General features: G+C 40.5%; 1 protein-coding gene across 6 annotated transcripts in view; it reads right to left on the reverse strand.

The window, feature by feature from the left end:
- Window positions 1–227: 227 nt before the first annotated feature.
- LOC113095435 (calmodulin-regulated spectrin-associated protein 3-like) overlaps window positions 228–15,279 on the reverse strand; it is a 30,218-nt gene continuing 15,166 nt past the window's right edge. The window contains exons 3-18 of one of the 6 annotated variants that reach the window (XM_026260967.1): window positions 10,042–10,182; window positions 9,568–9,654; window positions 9,297–9,329; window positions 8,021–8,159; window positions 7,803–7,942; window positions 7,388–7,481; window positions 7,207–7,252; window positions 6,983–7,047; window positions 6,726–6,762; window positions 4,593–6,603; window positions 4,386–4,510; window positions 3,747–4,030; window positions 3,556–3,649; window positions 3,357–3,469; window positions 2,674–2,792; window positions 228–2,526 (exon numbers count right to left, since the gene is read on the reverse strand). In XM_026260967.1, coding sequence (XP_026116752.1) covers window positions 2,224–2,526; window positions 2,674–2,792; window positions 3,357–3,469; window positions 3,556–3,649; window positions 3,747–4,030; window positions 4,386–4,510; window positions 4,593–6,603; window positions 6,726–6,762; window positions 6,983–7,047; window positions 7,207–7,252; window positions 7,388–7,481; window positions 7,803–7,942; window positions 8,021–8,159; window positions 9,297–9,329; window positions 9,568–9,654; window positions 10,042–10,182 — 3,831 coding nt within the window. In that variant the 3' untranslated portion in view covers window positions 228–2,223. Of the gene's footprint in view, window positions 2,527–2,673; window positions 2,793–3,356; window positions 3,470–3,555; window positions 3,650–3,746; window positions 4,031–4,385; window positions 4,511–4,592; window positions 6,634–6,725; window positions 6,799–6,982; window positions 7,048–7,206; window positions 7,253–7,387; window positions 7,482–7,802; window positions 7,943–8,020; window positions 8,160–9,296; window positions 9,330–9,567; window positions 9,655–10,041; window positions 10,183–15,279 lie in introns of all 6 variants that reach the window. The other 5 variants (XM_026260966.1, XM_026260964.1, XM_026260963.1 and 2 more) reach the window with 5 other exon arrangements.

Below are 15,279 nucleotides of genomic sequence, written 5' to 3' on the forward strand. Positions count from 1 at the left end.
CAAGAACATGTCTGGTCATTATTATACATTTTAAAATATGACCAGGACTGTTAAAATTCACCTACATGTTCAAAGATGCAGTTTTGTACTGGGAATAATACGAACACAACTAAAAACAGAGACATGGACATGTAAAAATGTAAATGTTTACAAAATGGAAACAAAAGCTGATATAATGTATATAACTTGTAGAACTTAAAATCAGTGACGATGAGAAAGAACCGGAATTATTTAAAAATGATTTTATTTTTCTAATCCTGTCACATGGGATTAATCCATAATCAAAGTATTTGGGAGAAAACAAAATCTACCAACATGAACATGGAAACGGTAAAAGAAAAACAGAAAACATTAATGCGCTTTCTGAAATGAACGCGTGAATCACCACATTTGCCATAACATAAATAATAAAATCTGGAACTATACGGAAAACTCTAGCTCATCCTTACCCAATAAATACATATACCTTAGGTGACCTAACATTCTACACAATTGCACAGAATCCAGTTACAATACACCTTCATGTTTCACCAACAGACAAACACATGCAACCTACACACAAATACACATCTCCCATTCATTTGACAGAAACATATTATCCAATCACTTCAAAAATGATTTTTTTTTTGGCTCTTTACAAAAATATGTACATCTTTACAGCAAATCTGTAAAGTACTTCATCTGATCCTTCGAAAACAGGAAAGGGTGGCCTGACTGAATCAGTTGTTTTAGTGCTTTGATAAAAGAGAAACAGACTTAATGCCCTTTTTTTCATACAAAAAGACCACTTCAAGCCATCCAAGAAACGCATAAGGCCAAGTTAGACAGTTGGGAGACAATTCATAGATCGTAGTAGTATAAACAACATAATAACTGTTTAAGGCTGCAGACACCAGGGCTGCTCATCTGCCTTTTATCACTTCCTTTTAGCAATTGTTTAATATCACTTTCTGTTGGTGTTTACTATTGGTATATCACTATGTGCTGCTGCATGTCGGGGGGAAGGATGCATTACACCAAACAGGACTACTTGTTCATTCAGCTCTGGGTACATAAGTGAGAGTTAATATCAGATTTGCCTTTATTGATTTCTCACCATCCGTCTCGTTCTGTTCCCGGTCCCGCTCACACACTCATTCACACCAGCACATCCAGCTCTAGTAGTGAAGCAGCAAGGGTAGCTTATTCATTGCTTACAAATCGCCACAATATACAAATCATTGTCAAAAATGAAAGAATCGGCAATAAACAGCATTCAGATATACAGTATATTAAATCAGCCTTGATTTTTTTTCTCTTCTCGTTACATTATTTTTCCAGTTACAGCTAAACAGAGTAAAAAGACTTCCTTCATTTTTTCGAGTATCATTAATGGAAATCAACAGCACGTTCTGGCATCTTTTCGCTTTTTCATTCATTCTTAAAGCAAACGGGAAGGAAAAATATCTGAGTCTTTAACATGCTCTCCTGAGGTCCAAAACCTTGAGTGATCCAGTTAGATTAGGTCCGAAGCAAGCATCCAGATGTCTCTGACTGACTTTAGGAAGGATAAACGACATGGCGGTTTGATTAGAGAGCAATACAGACTGGAAATGGACAGCAGCAAGGGGATTTTTCACATGACATGGCAAAGGAGAGTGGCTGTGCCCCCTTGTAATACAGTTCTACATTCAGTCCCTTAAGACTGAGAAGCTGATGACGATAAACAAGACGATAAGAAGGCCTGTGTTGGTTTGTGCCCTACATTCATCAAAGAGCGAAGATCCAATTTCATCTGGGGCTTCCTTTACATGTCAATGGATCCAGTTCAGTGAGTAAAGGAGGGAAGGAGCTGGAAGATTTCTGAGGATCGTTTTCTGGAGGACATTCATTTTACTTAGACTGGAAAGTCGCATCTAAAATGCCAAGGATACATTTTGTACAGTCTTAGAAAACCAATCAGGCCCATTGAAATATGACTTGTGTTCACTTGAGATACCTTAAGAAAATGGCAATGGGGATTTCTGAATGGATCTTTGTAAGGGTTTTGCACAGTCACCCACTATAAACTTCTGAGAGGACTTTATTTTAGGATTTTCGGGTCTTAGGATTAGGGCCTCTTTTTAGTTATCCCACTCCTTCTCCAGGCATGCACTCCACTGTACCCTGGTACTCTGCCGGAGTGGGGACAGAAATCCAGGGTGGCGTGGCCAGCTCAGGCATAGTTGGCATTTCCAGCAGCCTTTATTTCGGGGTCCCAAGCTTCTTTGGGGTTCCTGGGCGCTTGCGCTCCCATAGGTGGTTGGGAATGGTGAAGGCATCCACGCTCATGGACATGGTCTTGGACGGGATGGCAGTGAACTGCTTGCGGTCAGAGCTGTACTTGTAGATCGACTCCACCATAGCGAGACTGATAACACGCGGCCCAATACCTGTGAGCCGAACCATCTCCTCCGTCTCGGGGTTCATGGTGTAAACTGCCCGGAACTGACAGCTGGCATCCCGGAACAGGATGAGGAAATGGTTCGCAGAGCTTTTCTCCATTTCCTTTCGTAGACGAGAAAGAAATACAAATGAATGGAACAGACCATTACATCATGCATTCAAATGCATCATGCAAATATGTGTTGGCTGTCTGCAGTGAGTCGTGAGTGCCCAGAGTGTACTAAATGGGCTGACTGACAGGTCACTCACCTCTACAATCTTGTTTTTTTGCGGTTCGTTGACCTTGCCTGCCAAACAACAGCGAGAGATGGCATTATGGATAATGAACTTATTGGACTTGAAGCTTGGCTCCTTGTAGAGTTTCGGTCCTGAAACGGAAGTGCAAAAATGCATGTCATTGTTTAAAAGTCACAATTTTTTAATCATACAACCAAATGTAAACAATCATAAAATACCTTGATTTTCTGCAAATGGCACTTGCCCATGCAGAATTCACAAACTACAATGCTACGACATTGCTAGATGGTTACTAAGTCTGTTGCACAGATTTTTCTCAAAAGTGACAGCCCTAAAGCATATAGAGAAATGAGTTCTCTTTCACTGCTTATTGTAATTTCAACAGCTTAAAAATCACTTGTTTTTTAAAATCACAGTGCTTAAAAATGCATGCAAACAATACGTTTTCGTAACCATGTAGCACCGCAACATCACATGAGCATGCCACCAAGATAAAGACGATCTCTACTGGTTAATCGTGTCTACCAGTATATTGCTCACCCCTAGTCTCCTCATATAATCACCAAAGAGTGTCCAATAAGTAGTTCACCAAATTTAATTCCTGAGGTTGTTGAAATAATTAAACCCAATATTGAGCAAATGCCTTAGTAAGGACCACTAACTAAACTGCAAATCATGTCATTTTTGTAGTTTACCGGTGTATTCTGGAATAGAAGCTGGGGATGAAATAGTAGATCCATTTTCCCAGTCCCCATTCTGTGCAGCAAGACGGCCTGGAGATCGCGGTCTAGATGGTGAATGAGAACGACTGTGGGAAGGAATAGATATTTAGAGATGAGGTCACAAAAAAAGAGCAGATGTTTCATCAGAAAAACGAATACAGATTTGATTTACCTGGGAGATTTTCTGACAGTTAGCGTTCCACTGTCATTGGCCATGGAGGACAGATTCATTGTTGAATGGGAGTAAACTTTATTTAGTCTAGAACCTGAGAGAGAAAAAAAGAGAAGACAAATCACATATAGCTTTCTAACTGTGATTATCAAATGGAAAGAAAATAAGCTTCCGGATGATCAATGACTTACCCATAAACCCTTTGGCAGGGCTGCGAGAGAGGTCGGAGTCGTCTCTGAACACTGTTTTGGGCCTCTGCTTCTTGACGCCTCTTACTGTAGTGGGTTTCTGGCGGAGAACTTTATCTAGATCCTCCATTATTTTTAGCTGATGTCGCCGTTCATACTCCTGGCGGGTGAAGTCTCCACGTCGCTGAGGAGTGCCCTCTGGTGGAGGGGTGCGTGGAGGTGGAGGGGTAACAGGGGTTCGGGGTCTCTCCTCTCCTCTGCGAGGCTCATCCACTGAAGATGACCTACTGTAACATTTATAGACAGCACTGATAAAGCTCACAATTTCCAAAAGGTAATATAGGGATTAACATAAGTTGAAGTGCATTAAAATGGCACATATATATATATATATATATATATATATATATATATATATATATATATATATAAACCCTTATATGAAAACACTTAGTGATAATAAAGGACTTAAGGGACTTGTTTCAGCACTTATTTCACATTTGGCTCAGACCCCTCATTCTATGAAAGGCTAACTAACTGCTAAGAAATAGAAATTACACTTTACTCTCAGTATGTCTAAAGATTTGTGTGCCATCATTCATAACTGTCACTTTTTTTTACAAGTTTGTTGGTAAGCCTTACCTTGCCTCCCTCTCTCTTTCTTGTTCCTGTCTTCGTCTCTTCATCTCCTCTGCTCTCTTCTGTTGTTTCTCAAGTAATGCAGCTCTTCTCCTCTCCATCTCATCCTCAGGTCGAGCTTCATCCTGCTAGAGAGTTTCAGACAATTAAACACAGCTTCACCTTTCAGGCTAAAAAGTCTCCAAGTTTAGCATGTGATTCTCCCCTAACCTTGAAGAAGAATCCAACTCCACCCCTAGTTTCTGGCTCCGTTTGGTCGCTCATTGAATCGGAGAAGATATCCTGGCCCTGATCGGCTTCTTCACCCTCTAATGCTTTGAGAGAGGACAGTGAGATCTCGATAAGGCTGTTGCGTTTGCCATTGAAAGCCGCTGCAGGAACGTCACTCTCAAAGGAGCACTCAGAAGGAGCTCCTGAGCTGCTGCCACCACCCTGGCGCTCCTTTCGGGGCAGAATCTGTGAGGATCCGCTATCCAGGTCCATACTGAAGATTGTTTGGTCCTCACTGGAGCCGGTGTCTGAGAAGGTGTCCTCTGGTCTAGCCAGGGACGAAGCTGAGCGGGACTCACTCTGACTGGAGGTACCTATGCTGAAAGAGGATGAGTTCTGATCCTTGCACTGCCATGGGGATGCTCTTCGCAAACGAGGGAGACTGTCAACACTTTGAGGGGGAGTAATAACTCTTGTGGAAATAGGAGTCTTGAGCTCTGCAGGCCGAGGGTGGTGTTGCAGTTTGGGGCTTTTTGGAGGTGCAGACTGTGCCCTACGGTGGGATGATGGTGATTTGGGGGGAGCGGTGTGACTTGCAATCTTGCGAGATGGGGAAGGAGAAGAGGAGGCAGAGGGCAGGTCACGAGTGGACTCCCTTGACAAACGAGAAGGTGCAGTTGTTGAGGGTTTGGAGCTGGGTGGGATGACCCAAGCCTGATTGTTAGGAGCTGCCTTCTTCTTCATCAGCTGGTTCTGCTGCTCCGAGAGGCGCTGCATATCATTTTGGAGAGAATTGAGAGCAGCACTTAGTTTAGTGACAGCATTGTTGTAATCTCCCAGAGGGGCCGTGCCTTTTCCTCCAGGAACTCCTGATCCAGCTTTTTCTTTCTCTCCCAGATTGTCTTGTTGGACAGAGGGCTTGATATTTCCCTCTTCTTCTACTGAGGGGCCCGTTTTCAACCGTTCCTCCTCTTGCTGCTCTTCGCTCTCCAAGCGTGCCAGTTTCTCCTCTAGCGCCAAACGGCTGATGTCATCTTCTACAGAGGTACCAACCTCCCCTTGACGTCCTTCTTCACCATCCCCATCCTCTTGCTCCTTCTTTAACTGCAGAAAGGCCGTTTTTCCCAGCCGTTGCCGGTGTTTGGCAAAGATGGCCTCTATACGCTTCTTCTGAGCCTCAATAGCCTTCCGCTTCTCCTCCAGCCTTGCCCCTAGCTCTGACATTTCATTGTTAAGAGCAGGACTCTTACTAGGACTCTCCTCTGATTTTTTGGCCCATGTAGTCATCTGTGGGGCCGGTGGTTCACTGGGTTGTTCCTGTTCTGAAACAAGTTTCTTCTTCCGCTTGGCAAAATTGGTCATCCTAACACCACTATCCGGTGTCTCTTCACCACGCGGTTGTGTTATGCGAGGACCCGAGGCAGGTGTGGCAGGGGTGGATTGAGTTTTTGGAATATCTTCCGAGGCATCCGAATCCACACTTCCATCTCTTAATACGGAGTCATCATCTCTGGATCCCCCTGAGGGGTGTCTGGTGCGGCTTGGCTCTGGCGGGACTCCTGAGGATCGGTGGTAGAGCATTCCTGAGCGGGACGGGGCTGAAGAGCTGAGAGTCACTGGGCTGCCATTAAGTCTAGCAGTTGCTGAATCACCTGGCGAATGCAGGTAGAAACCATCAGGTGCCCCGTCCGGGTGAAGGCGAGGCTCTATCTTCTCATCGTTGTGGATGATCTGCAGTGCCTCTTCAATGGTTGGTAGCTCTCCTGTTTCACTATCATCAATGCCGTTCTCTTCAGCTAGCATCGGACGAGTTCGAGTGGCCCAAGAAGCTCTTTGAGGGCCATTTGGCCCAGGAGCTTTACTAAGCAAGTGACTGAGGTCCTCTGGGGGTGTGTATGGGACATGTGTCATGGATTGTCCAGCAGGGTTAAGATTGTCCGAACTGACAGACCGAGTTATAACAGGGTTCCCCATCACAATGTCCACATCACTGTCCAGTCCAAAAGGAATACTAAAGGACACAGCAGAGGACAGGGGACGGCTGAAGAGCAATCAAGAAAAAAAAAAAGATGAATTCCCCTAAAAAGTATTAAGAAGGAAAAAAAAAATGAATAAAACAATGAAGTACCTTACCTAATTGGTTTCTTAGTCCAAGTTCTTCCTGCTGCCTCTACATGAGACATTGAGGTAGACTGAGTCAGAGATCCTGATCATAGAGAAAACACAACACACACGACTGGATGACACATACAACATGCAAACACAGACCATGTAAAATTCCCTTTAAGCAAAAAAGAATAAACACAGTGTGTACATACATCACAAAAAACGGAACAAACAAATAATGGCAAATGATGACTCAGGACAGAGTAACAACACATTTTCCTCACCTGTTGCTGCAGTCACAGGGGAAGAGATGGGCAGGAAAGGCATTTTGAAAATAGACGGAGAACCACTGGCACATAAAAGACAAGTAAATCACGTTAAGCTTATGCCTTGATTTTACAAAGGCTCATTTAAGTGATCATTTGAAAAAAAGAAAAAAGAAAATTTGCTTTGGAATAATTTTGTGCGTTCTTAGCTATAAAAACAAATGCCAAAAATTCAGTTCTACCTGTTGCTTGACGCGCTTTTGCCATTGCTGGTCCTTCCAGATGTTTCTACAAGAATAAAAAAGTACTTCATCTTACACATTCCTTTTTAACAGACTGTCACTGAAGAAATCAAAAAAGCAACATACAAATTTTCAGATCTACAGGAAAATAAACTATTTGTTCATTAAGACATACACCTACCAGTCAGCTCAGATTCCTGTAGGGGCTGAACAAACTCTGGCTTTGAGACCTCAAACCAATACAATAGCTCTGCCAGAAAGCTCACTATGTTTATCTAGAAAGAGAAAAGCACAATACACATAAAATACCATAATGTCCCATAGTACAGTATTCTTATTAAAAATCATCCCATTATAATTATGTGAAGTGAATCCACAAGTTGATGTTTCTTCAGCACTTATTGTTACTGAATGCTGTAAAGACTAATCTTAAAGTGTCTGATTAACCATAGCAATGGAAAAACTGCTACATTGTGCAAGCCTATGGCCCCACTTTTAGTGCACTGGGCTACTGCATACTTAGAAGAATAGTTTAACATAATCAACACTAGACATACTACCTCTCCTCTTTATGTTTTAATTTAGGTTTTATATACCTTTAATTCTGCTGGGCTGTAGAGCATATCTTCCAACTGTAGAGGGCAGCAGCTCTTTAAACAGCTGTCACAGAACTCCCGAATCAGCTGTAGGTTGTACAGGCTGTCAGCCACAGACATGGAGTCCTTCATACATACATCTAACAGGACAAAAAAAATTAAATCAATTTCTTACACATCTACAAAATGACAGATTCAGATTTGAAATGTGATCATACCTTCTAATCTCAGTAGACCAGGACAGTAATGGTGAATAACTGCAGAAATAGCACATCCGTTTGAGAGATCCTTCACTTCACTCACCACAGGAAAATGGGGTTTGAGCTTAGACTGCATCCTGTCCTTCCTGTACCGGATCTGAACAAGAAAAATAATGTGTTGAACTGCAATATTGGATGAAGTGTTTTGTTGCTTGTTACTAGATATAGGTTATTATGAAACTGCTCATTTTTCACTGACAGGGAATGTTGTGTAAATGCAAAAATAGAGATGGAAACATATCCATATCAAAGAAACTAACACCAGATGGCAATAAATATCCAGGAGAAAAACAAAAAGGAATCCATGCAAGCAGTGCATGAAGACAAAATGCAGTAAAAGCGAATGAGACATAAGTTGAGGAACAGCAAGGATATTGTTAACGGAAAGTGGGACAGCAAACACTCAGGAGACTTAGTCTTCAACAGGTCAGAGCAATGAACAGAGGCAGCTGTGTGAACAGCCAACACCCAATACATCAGTAGAGACCTTTTCCACTTGATACACACAACATGCACTAGGAGATAAGTGCACTAATAACACAGACACACTATATTCACTAAACCACCACAGACTATGGTTTAATTTACATGCCGTGTTTATTTCTGGCTTATTTTTTGTAATGCAAATGATGGTGCAGGATGTTAAGACAACTAACAATACTCCTCTAATGGAAGACGTTTTCTCAGAAAACCACGATACTAAACAATTCTGTCTTTGACTCCAATTTTGGTTCACCTAGAGGATACGTCTAAATCTAAGTCATGTCCCTCAAGAAATCCACATAACTTTTAAATGCAGAACCTACGGTGCAAGCACAAGAAACTGATGCAATGAAACTACAACTACATCTCTCAAAAACAGCAGTGAAATGTTGAGGATACATATGAGTCATGATAAGATACACAGGATATCAACAAAAAGCTGCATCTATACTTTTTATTTTCTATTACTATAAACACCACACAATTCTACAGGTATTCTGCAAGTCATTTACATTATTATTATACTTATTAATATTTAATCTAATAGATGCATAAATGTCCATGATATGAGGTGGAGGAGTCTAAAATTGAGGCATGATTTTGATTAATTATCCAAACAGGGTCAAAGGAATCAAATTCCATCTACGTAATCTGGGCTGCCAGCAGGGGGCGAAAGAGGACAGATTTATATGAGTGTAGGACAGGAAAATGGAGGAAAGAAGGTGGAATGGAAGACAAGAGAAAGACTTACAGGAACAAGTTTCCAGTACCAGCGTGTGGGACACTGTCAGAAAGAAGTGAAGGAATATGCGAGGAGAAAGAGGTAAGAAGAGCAAGTGAGGAGGAGGAAGAGGATAGGATAGGTATTTAGACAGCAAAGTAGACCTTGAGGAAAGATAGTGCTGCTAAGGAAAATGAGTGACTGTTTGTGTAGAGGTGTAGTGGTCAAGTTATCTTACACATGTGCCCTTTGAGCTTTTCGTGAGCAAGTCTGTATGTGTTTGTTTATGAGTGTTTCTTACCGAAGGTTGAACAGGCTCTGGTTGAGTACTAGGCTGAGATGCGTCATTTTGTGTTCCATCTGTTTGTTCTTTTAGTTTTTGATTCAGCTACACAAAAGAAAAAAGAAAAAACACCTTATGACAATGACATCAAAGAAAAAATTTAAAGTAGTCTACATGACTTTATTTGCTGAAGCACACACCCAGAGCGTCTTTTGTAAAGGTGTTCCACAGGGTTCTATTTTAGGGCCAGTAATATTATATATTAGAAGTTAGTTGGTTCATGTAAACAGGGAAGTGTAAGGTATAGTTCACCCAATAATGAAAATTTTGTCTAAAAGGTTTGGAATGAGTGAGTAAATGATGAAGTAAATTGTTATAGCTACATTTTTACCATTGTAAATTATTATTTTTAGTTAGATGTATGGGTTAATGAGTTTATACGAGTTATTTGAGCTCAAAAAAACTGCTGCTTAAGTTCATTAAATGACTCACCGTATTCACCCAGGAAAGCAGGGCTCTGTCCCAGGTTGCATCTGTACCAAATAGCTCCGATCCGCCACTCGCCAAGACTGTGCGCACCGTCTCCATGGCACCCACTGCCATCAAGGCATCCATCAACTCCAAGTGGGCACTCTGTACCAATCAGAGAAAAACAAACAGGACTGTCTGAGCATAGAGAAAACCCAGCTGTCATTTCGAACACTGACCTAATGCGCCTAATGTAATAACAACCATCCAGTAACATTCAGAACAGCATCAGAAAGCAATGCCTTTCTAATGCCACAGGAGGACTGAAGATTCTTTATTGAAGATGAATGTTTGGTTTTCTGCATAAGTGTGAAAAATAATTTGCAATGACTTACATGCATATGCATTGTTCTGCTGCATAATGCATCCTTAAAGCACTGTGCAATCAAGCAGCAAAACATGAATCAATATTCAATACTGACTTCCTGCTGTTTCCTTTCTCTTTTTAAGTGTTGCAGCAGTATTGTTCCCCTCCCTCCTCTTCTCTCCCTCTCTCAATGATATATTGCAGTATGACTCATGTGTGACAGACTCCAGGATTCAAGGCAGTGCTGCAGAACAGCTCAATGGGGACTGCAACAGACAGTATGTGTTTGTGCATGTGTGCTGGGGTTCCTGAGCACATCGGATACCCAGTGAGAAAAGAATAACAAAATGGTATTTTGGTACCAAACTGTTGTTAAAAGTCAACTGTAATTATGTCAAAATGGTAAATAATTATAAACAAGCATATATTGTGAATTCATGCACATGCTCAATGAAGATCATCTACATGTCAAAATGGCTATTTGGAAAGGTAAGGTTACATTAACACACATGAAAGAAGTGTGTTCATTTGCATATCTGTTTTCCGGTGGTAGCTAATTTGCATCAAGAATTGTGACACTGTTATTGGTATCGACTACTGATGTATTTGTGTTGTTTCACCACTACTCACAAACCCATCTTTCTTATCCAATAACATCATCCCAGACTCTGTAACAGAAATGATGTCCTACAGAGGACACAGATGATGAGGACTGTTCTTCATCCTCTCAGTCCATTACAGTGAGGCAGCTCACGCCCAATCCCATTAAAAACAACCCGACCACATTATCAGCTGAGTCAGGAAGAGCACCTTAGCTGCGATAAGAGGGTTAAGCCATTAACTACTTTCTGCACTTCAACCAGGGGACGTTTACTACCTGCAGCCCAAACAACCGAAAGTGGCACTGTAGTAAATAGCAATTTACAAGTGAATTTAAAGTAAAGCATGAAAATGGTTTTGGTCTTTTTTTTTCTTTTTTTTTTGTATATAATAGTAATGGAAAAGTATAAAGAATTTATACTGAATTTATTACGGTCACGTTTTTGCATTAACATTTATATTTTTTATTGTAATGTCCCAAAGCTTCATTTTAATGTGAATTTTCATTGGGCTATACAAAAAGCAAAATGTAATCTTGAATTTGGATAAAAATATAACCCAGACTGTGCGACACGCACTAACACAGCAACACAACGGGAACACAAGGTCACTATAGTGGTTCTTGAGGGGCCGTTTGACTCGACATGAGGGTAAACAGTCCTTCCATAGTCAAAATCAGCCAGAGGGTTGAGTTTACACAGTAAAGAAAGGACATTTTTCAAGGACGAAAATAACAGATTTCCTTTTGGTTTATGACTAAGACAAACATGGCCAAAGACAATCATTCACTTTCAGCTGGAGCAATGCCAGACATTTTCAGAGGGGTTCTTTTCATGTTTTTTAAGACAAAACAAAAGACTTGGACAAAAATCTATAGAACACACGCTGCCTTCTACATGTTTCCAGTGGTGTTTTTCATAGCTGTTATGTGAACATGAATGTCCTCACCTGACTCTTCCCTGCCTTTCGTATTGGCTGTACTCAGTCTGCTATAATCATTAACTTCCAAACAGTCAAACAGGTCAGAGGAACACATTCCCTTATGCAGACCCCCTCTCTACCACACACGGCTAATGCTAATCTGTCCCAACCAGTGTCTGCCCCCTTACATGCAATACATGCAGCTTTCATCCTTTGGAAGCAGTCAGTAATGGGTTTATCCTGTTCAGTACATTGACACAATTGCAAGGGGGTGTCTTTCCAAGCGTGAACTGAAGTTCTGACCTCTGCAGAGAGCCAAGGGTGGAGCAGCTCTGTCAGAAAGCATTTATACCTCAGCTTCCAGTGACTGGCTCAGCCAGGGGCCCGTGTTTGTGAGAATAAGCCACAGTGGGAGGGTTTCAACCGATCTCTGCGCTGCTTTAAGAACAGATGTTCTGGTGCAAAGCGAAACAGGATGATAACATAAGAATTGTATCTAGTGGCAATAAAAGTGTCAGAGATCATTTTTCAAATTTCAAATGCTTTTCTTAATATGGAAGCAATAAGCTTGTCTACACTTGGACATGGAAAGGATTTTCTGAAAATGTTAATGTTATCCCATTGGAATAAAACTTTCTGACGTTGCTTACACAGGGTATAACAAACAACTTTTTTTTTTTATGCTTCATACATTATAATATATTATTATATATTTGTTAATAATCTCATTCTCTTTCGAATAGGACAGGCTATATGTTTTTTTTGTTTGTTTGTTTGTTTTGATTTTTTGGAATGAATTATATCGCAGGACTCACTGATCTGAGCTTATCCTTAGTTTTTGAGTAAACATTGCCAAAATTATCCACAAATGATGCTTTTTATATTATGATCATAGATTTACAAGCTATGTTTAAAGGCCAGTCATTTTTGTCCAGGAACACCAAATTGGGTAAAAACTATTTTGCATTAAATTAAACAAAAGCGACAGCACAGAGACTTTTAATTTTAAAAAGAATTAAAAAAAAAATTAGAAACATTTTTTTTAAACTTAGACCGAAAATATTTGAATGGAAATTTATAGATTTATTTTGGCTAATTTGACCATGCTTACAGCTGAAAATAAGAGTGCACCAAAGCCCCATATAAAAAAAAAAAACCTTCTGCCCAAAATAAGTGCCAAAATGATTGTGTGACTGATCGGTAAGAAACTACTTTAGAAGTCACAAGCTCTGCTCTGTTATGCGGTATAGTAATTCTACAGAGAGGAGGGGAGAGCAGTTCATGACAAAAGAGAGGAATGAAAGCGAGAGGAGACGGGAGGGGGCTTGGATTTCCCGTCCCTACTCTCCAGGACTCGCTAAGCTGAATCACAAGTTTCCTAATGAGAGGGGAACAGGACCAACACTGGAACTCAGAGCACAACCGGTCTGCCAAATCACCATAACAACCAGTATGACCCACAATGCACCTCACCACAGCTTAGAGCGCACAGATGAAGCTGGAAATCCCAGAAGTAACTCAACAGCTAGTCCTAATGACATTCTGCCGTCACCACAAACCCAGGCAGTCCAGTGACAACCGCCAACATACTCCACTGGCAGGACAAAGGCAAAACAAAGTTTACTGTGGTTATTATAACCGTTTTCCCCACACAGATGCTTATTTCTAACCTCCAGCCCTCAGTGTGCCACAGACAGGAGGACAAGAGGGCCAGGGGCGCACCAGGGGGTGATTTACAGAAAACCCTGCAGCCCTGGACCTTACGAACCCATCCTCCAAGCACATAAGCACACACTGTATACTGAAAACATATCGAATATGAAAATCAGTTGTGTTTGTTATCAATAAAACCAAACAGCAGAGCTCAAAGTGCTGCTTAAACACTGCAGACTGCAGCTCCAGCTGTACAGGAACTTCAGGAAGTAGACCGCAATAATATGACTTCCAAATTCCCCGGTTTAGTTCTGGTTACACAAACTCCAGCCATTTATTACAATTTCCTCCAGAATATCTTAAACAAACAAAACAACAACAGCAGCAACCTGAGTCTCTCACTGAGCTACATGTATGCAGCTCACAGGAAGCCCTTGACAGCACTGCAGAATTAATAATATCACACAAAAAATAGATACAGATCATACAGAACATAAATCGACGAATCAGTGAGCAATTTGCAAAACAATATTTCCTTGTTCAAGAAAAAAAATAAAATAACATGCTAAAATCAAAAATAAAATAAGCTAAAATAAAATAAGAGGAGATAAATTAAATCCTAATTTATATGGCAGAGTTGGCATGCCTGGTTGTTAATATTCAGAATGAAGATGATTCTGAGTGCGGATCACAGATTATGATTTGACAGCATTGCAGAATAAATAATACACAAAAATGGAAGCACAGATTTTAAATTAAAGCATATGCAAGGAAATCTTAAATTCTTTTTGATATATTAAAATATATACAAAATAAACAAAGATTAAAAGACAATATTAAAATACAATTAAAAAGTAAGATTAAAAATATTGAAATAAACTAATTAAATACACCTCATATCAGTTGAACAGTTAATATTATTGTTAACCGTGAATATTGTTAATATTCAGGTGTATGATAATGCTGAATCTGGGTCACAGATCATCACTTGATGGTATTGTAGATGGACGCACAGATTATACATCAATGCATCTGTGAGCTTTTTGAGAGACACTTTGCTTCCTTTTTCAAAGACACATCTCAGATCAGTTGAACAGAACTGTCTGGTTGTTAATATTCAGCTGGATGATGACGCCGAGGCCGGATCACAGATTATCACTAATCTTCACAGATCTTTATCCTCTATGGGGGCTGGGCTCTGCTCCGCATCCGAGCAGAAAATGTCAAACCTGCAGAGATGTCAACATCTAACCAGGAAGGTCACAGCAATGTGTCTCCAGATGTTCCTTCATTCAGAAGGAATTATATCTTTCCTGTTCCACAGAGAGTGGAAGACAAAAAGTGCTTCGCATCATGAAGTCAAATGTATTTGTATAGCACTTTAAGCAATACAAGCTGTTACAAAAATAAATAAACAGCTAAATAAGTGTTGCAGATTTCATCCATTATAGCTGTAAAGCAGCTCTTCTGAAAACAACATTGTCATTATTCAGCTCGGTTTAGCTCACTGTTGATTAAATTTAGTTCAGTGTCAGTGCTGCAAAGTTCATCAGTTATGAATGATCAGATGGTAACACCACGGGACTATGGTATACTATGTTATTATCATTGTGCATGTCCAAAAAAGAATTTAACAAATCAAGTGAAAGTACAGATGTAAGTTTAGTTGTCACACTTTCTGTGCAGGAAGTATTCCAAATTTTGATGCATATTCATTGCTA

The sequence above is a fragment of the Carassius auratus genome, unplaced genomic scaffold (assembly GCF_003368295.1).
Source record: "Carassius auratus strain Wakin unplaced genomic scaffold, ASM336829v1 scaf_tig00215723, whole genome shotgun sequence".
Lineage (NCBI taxonomy): Eukaryota > Metazoa > Chordata > Actinopteri > Cypriniformes > Cyprinidae > Carassius > Carassius auratus.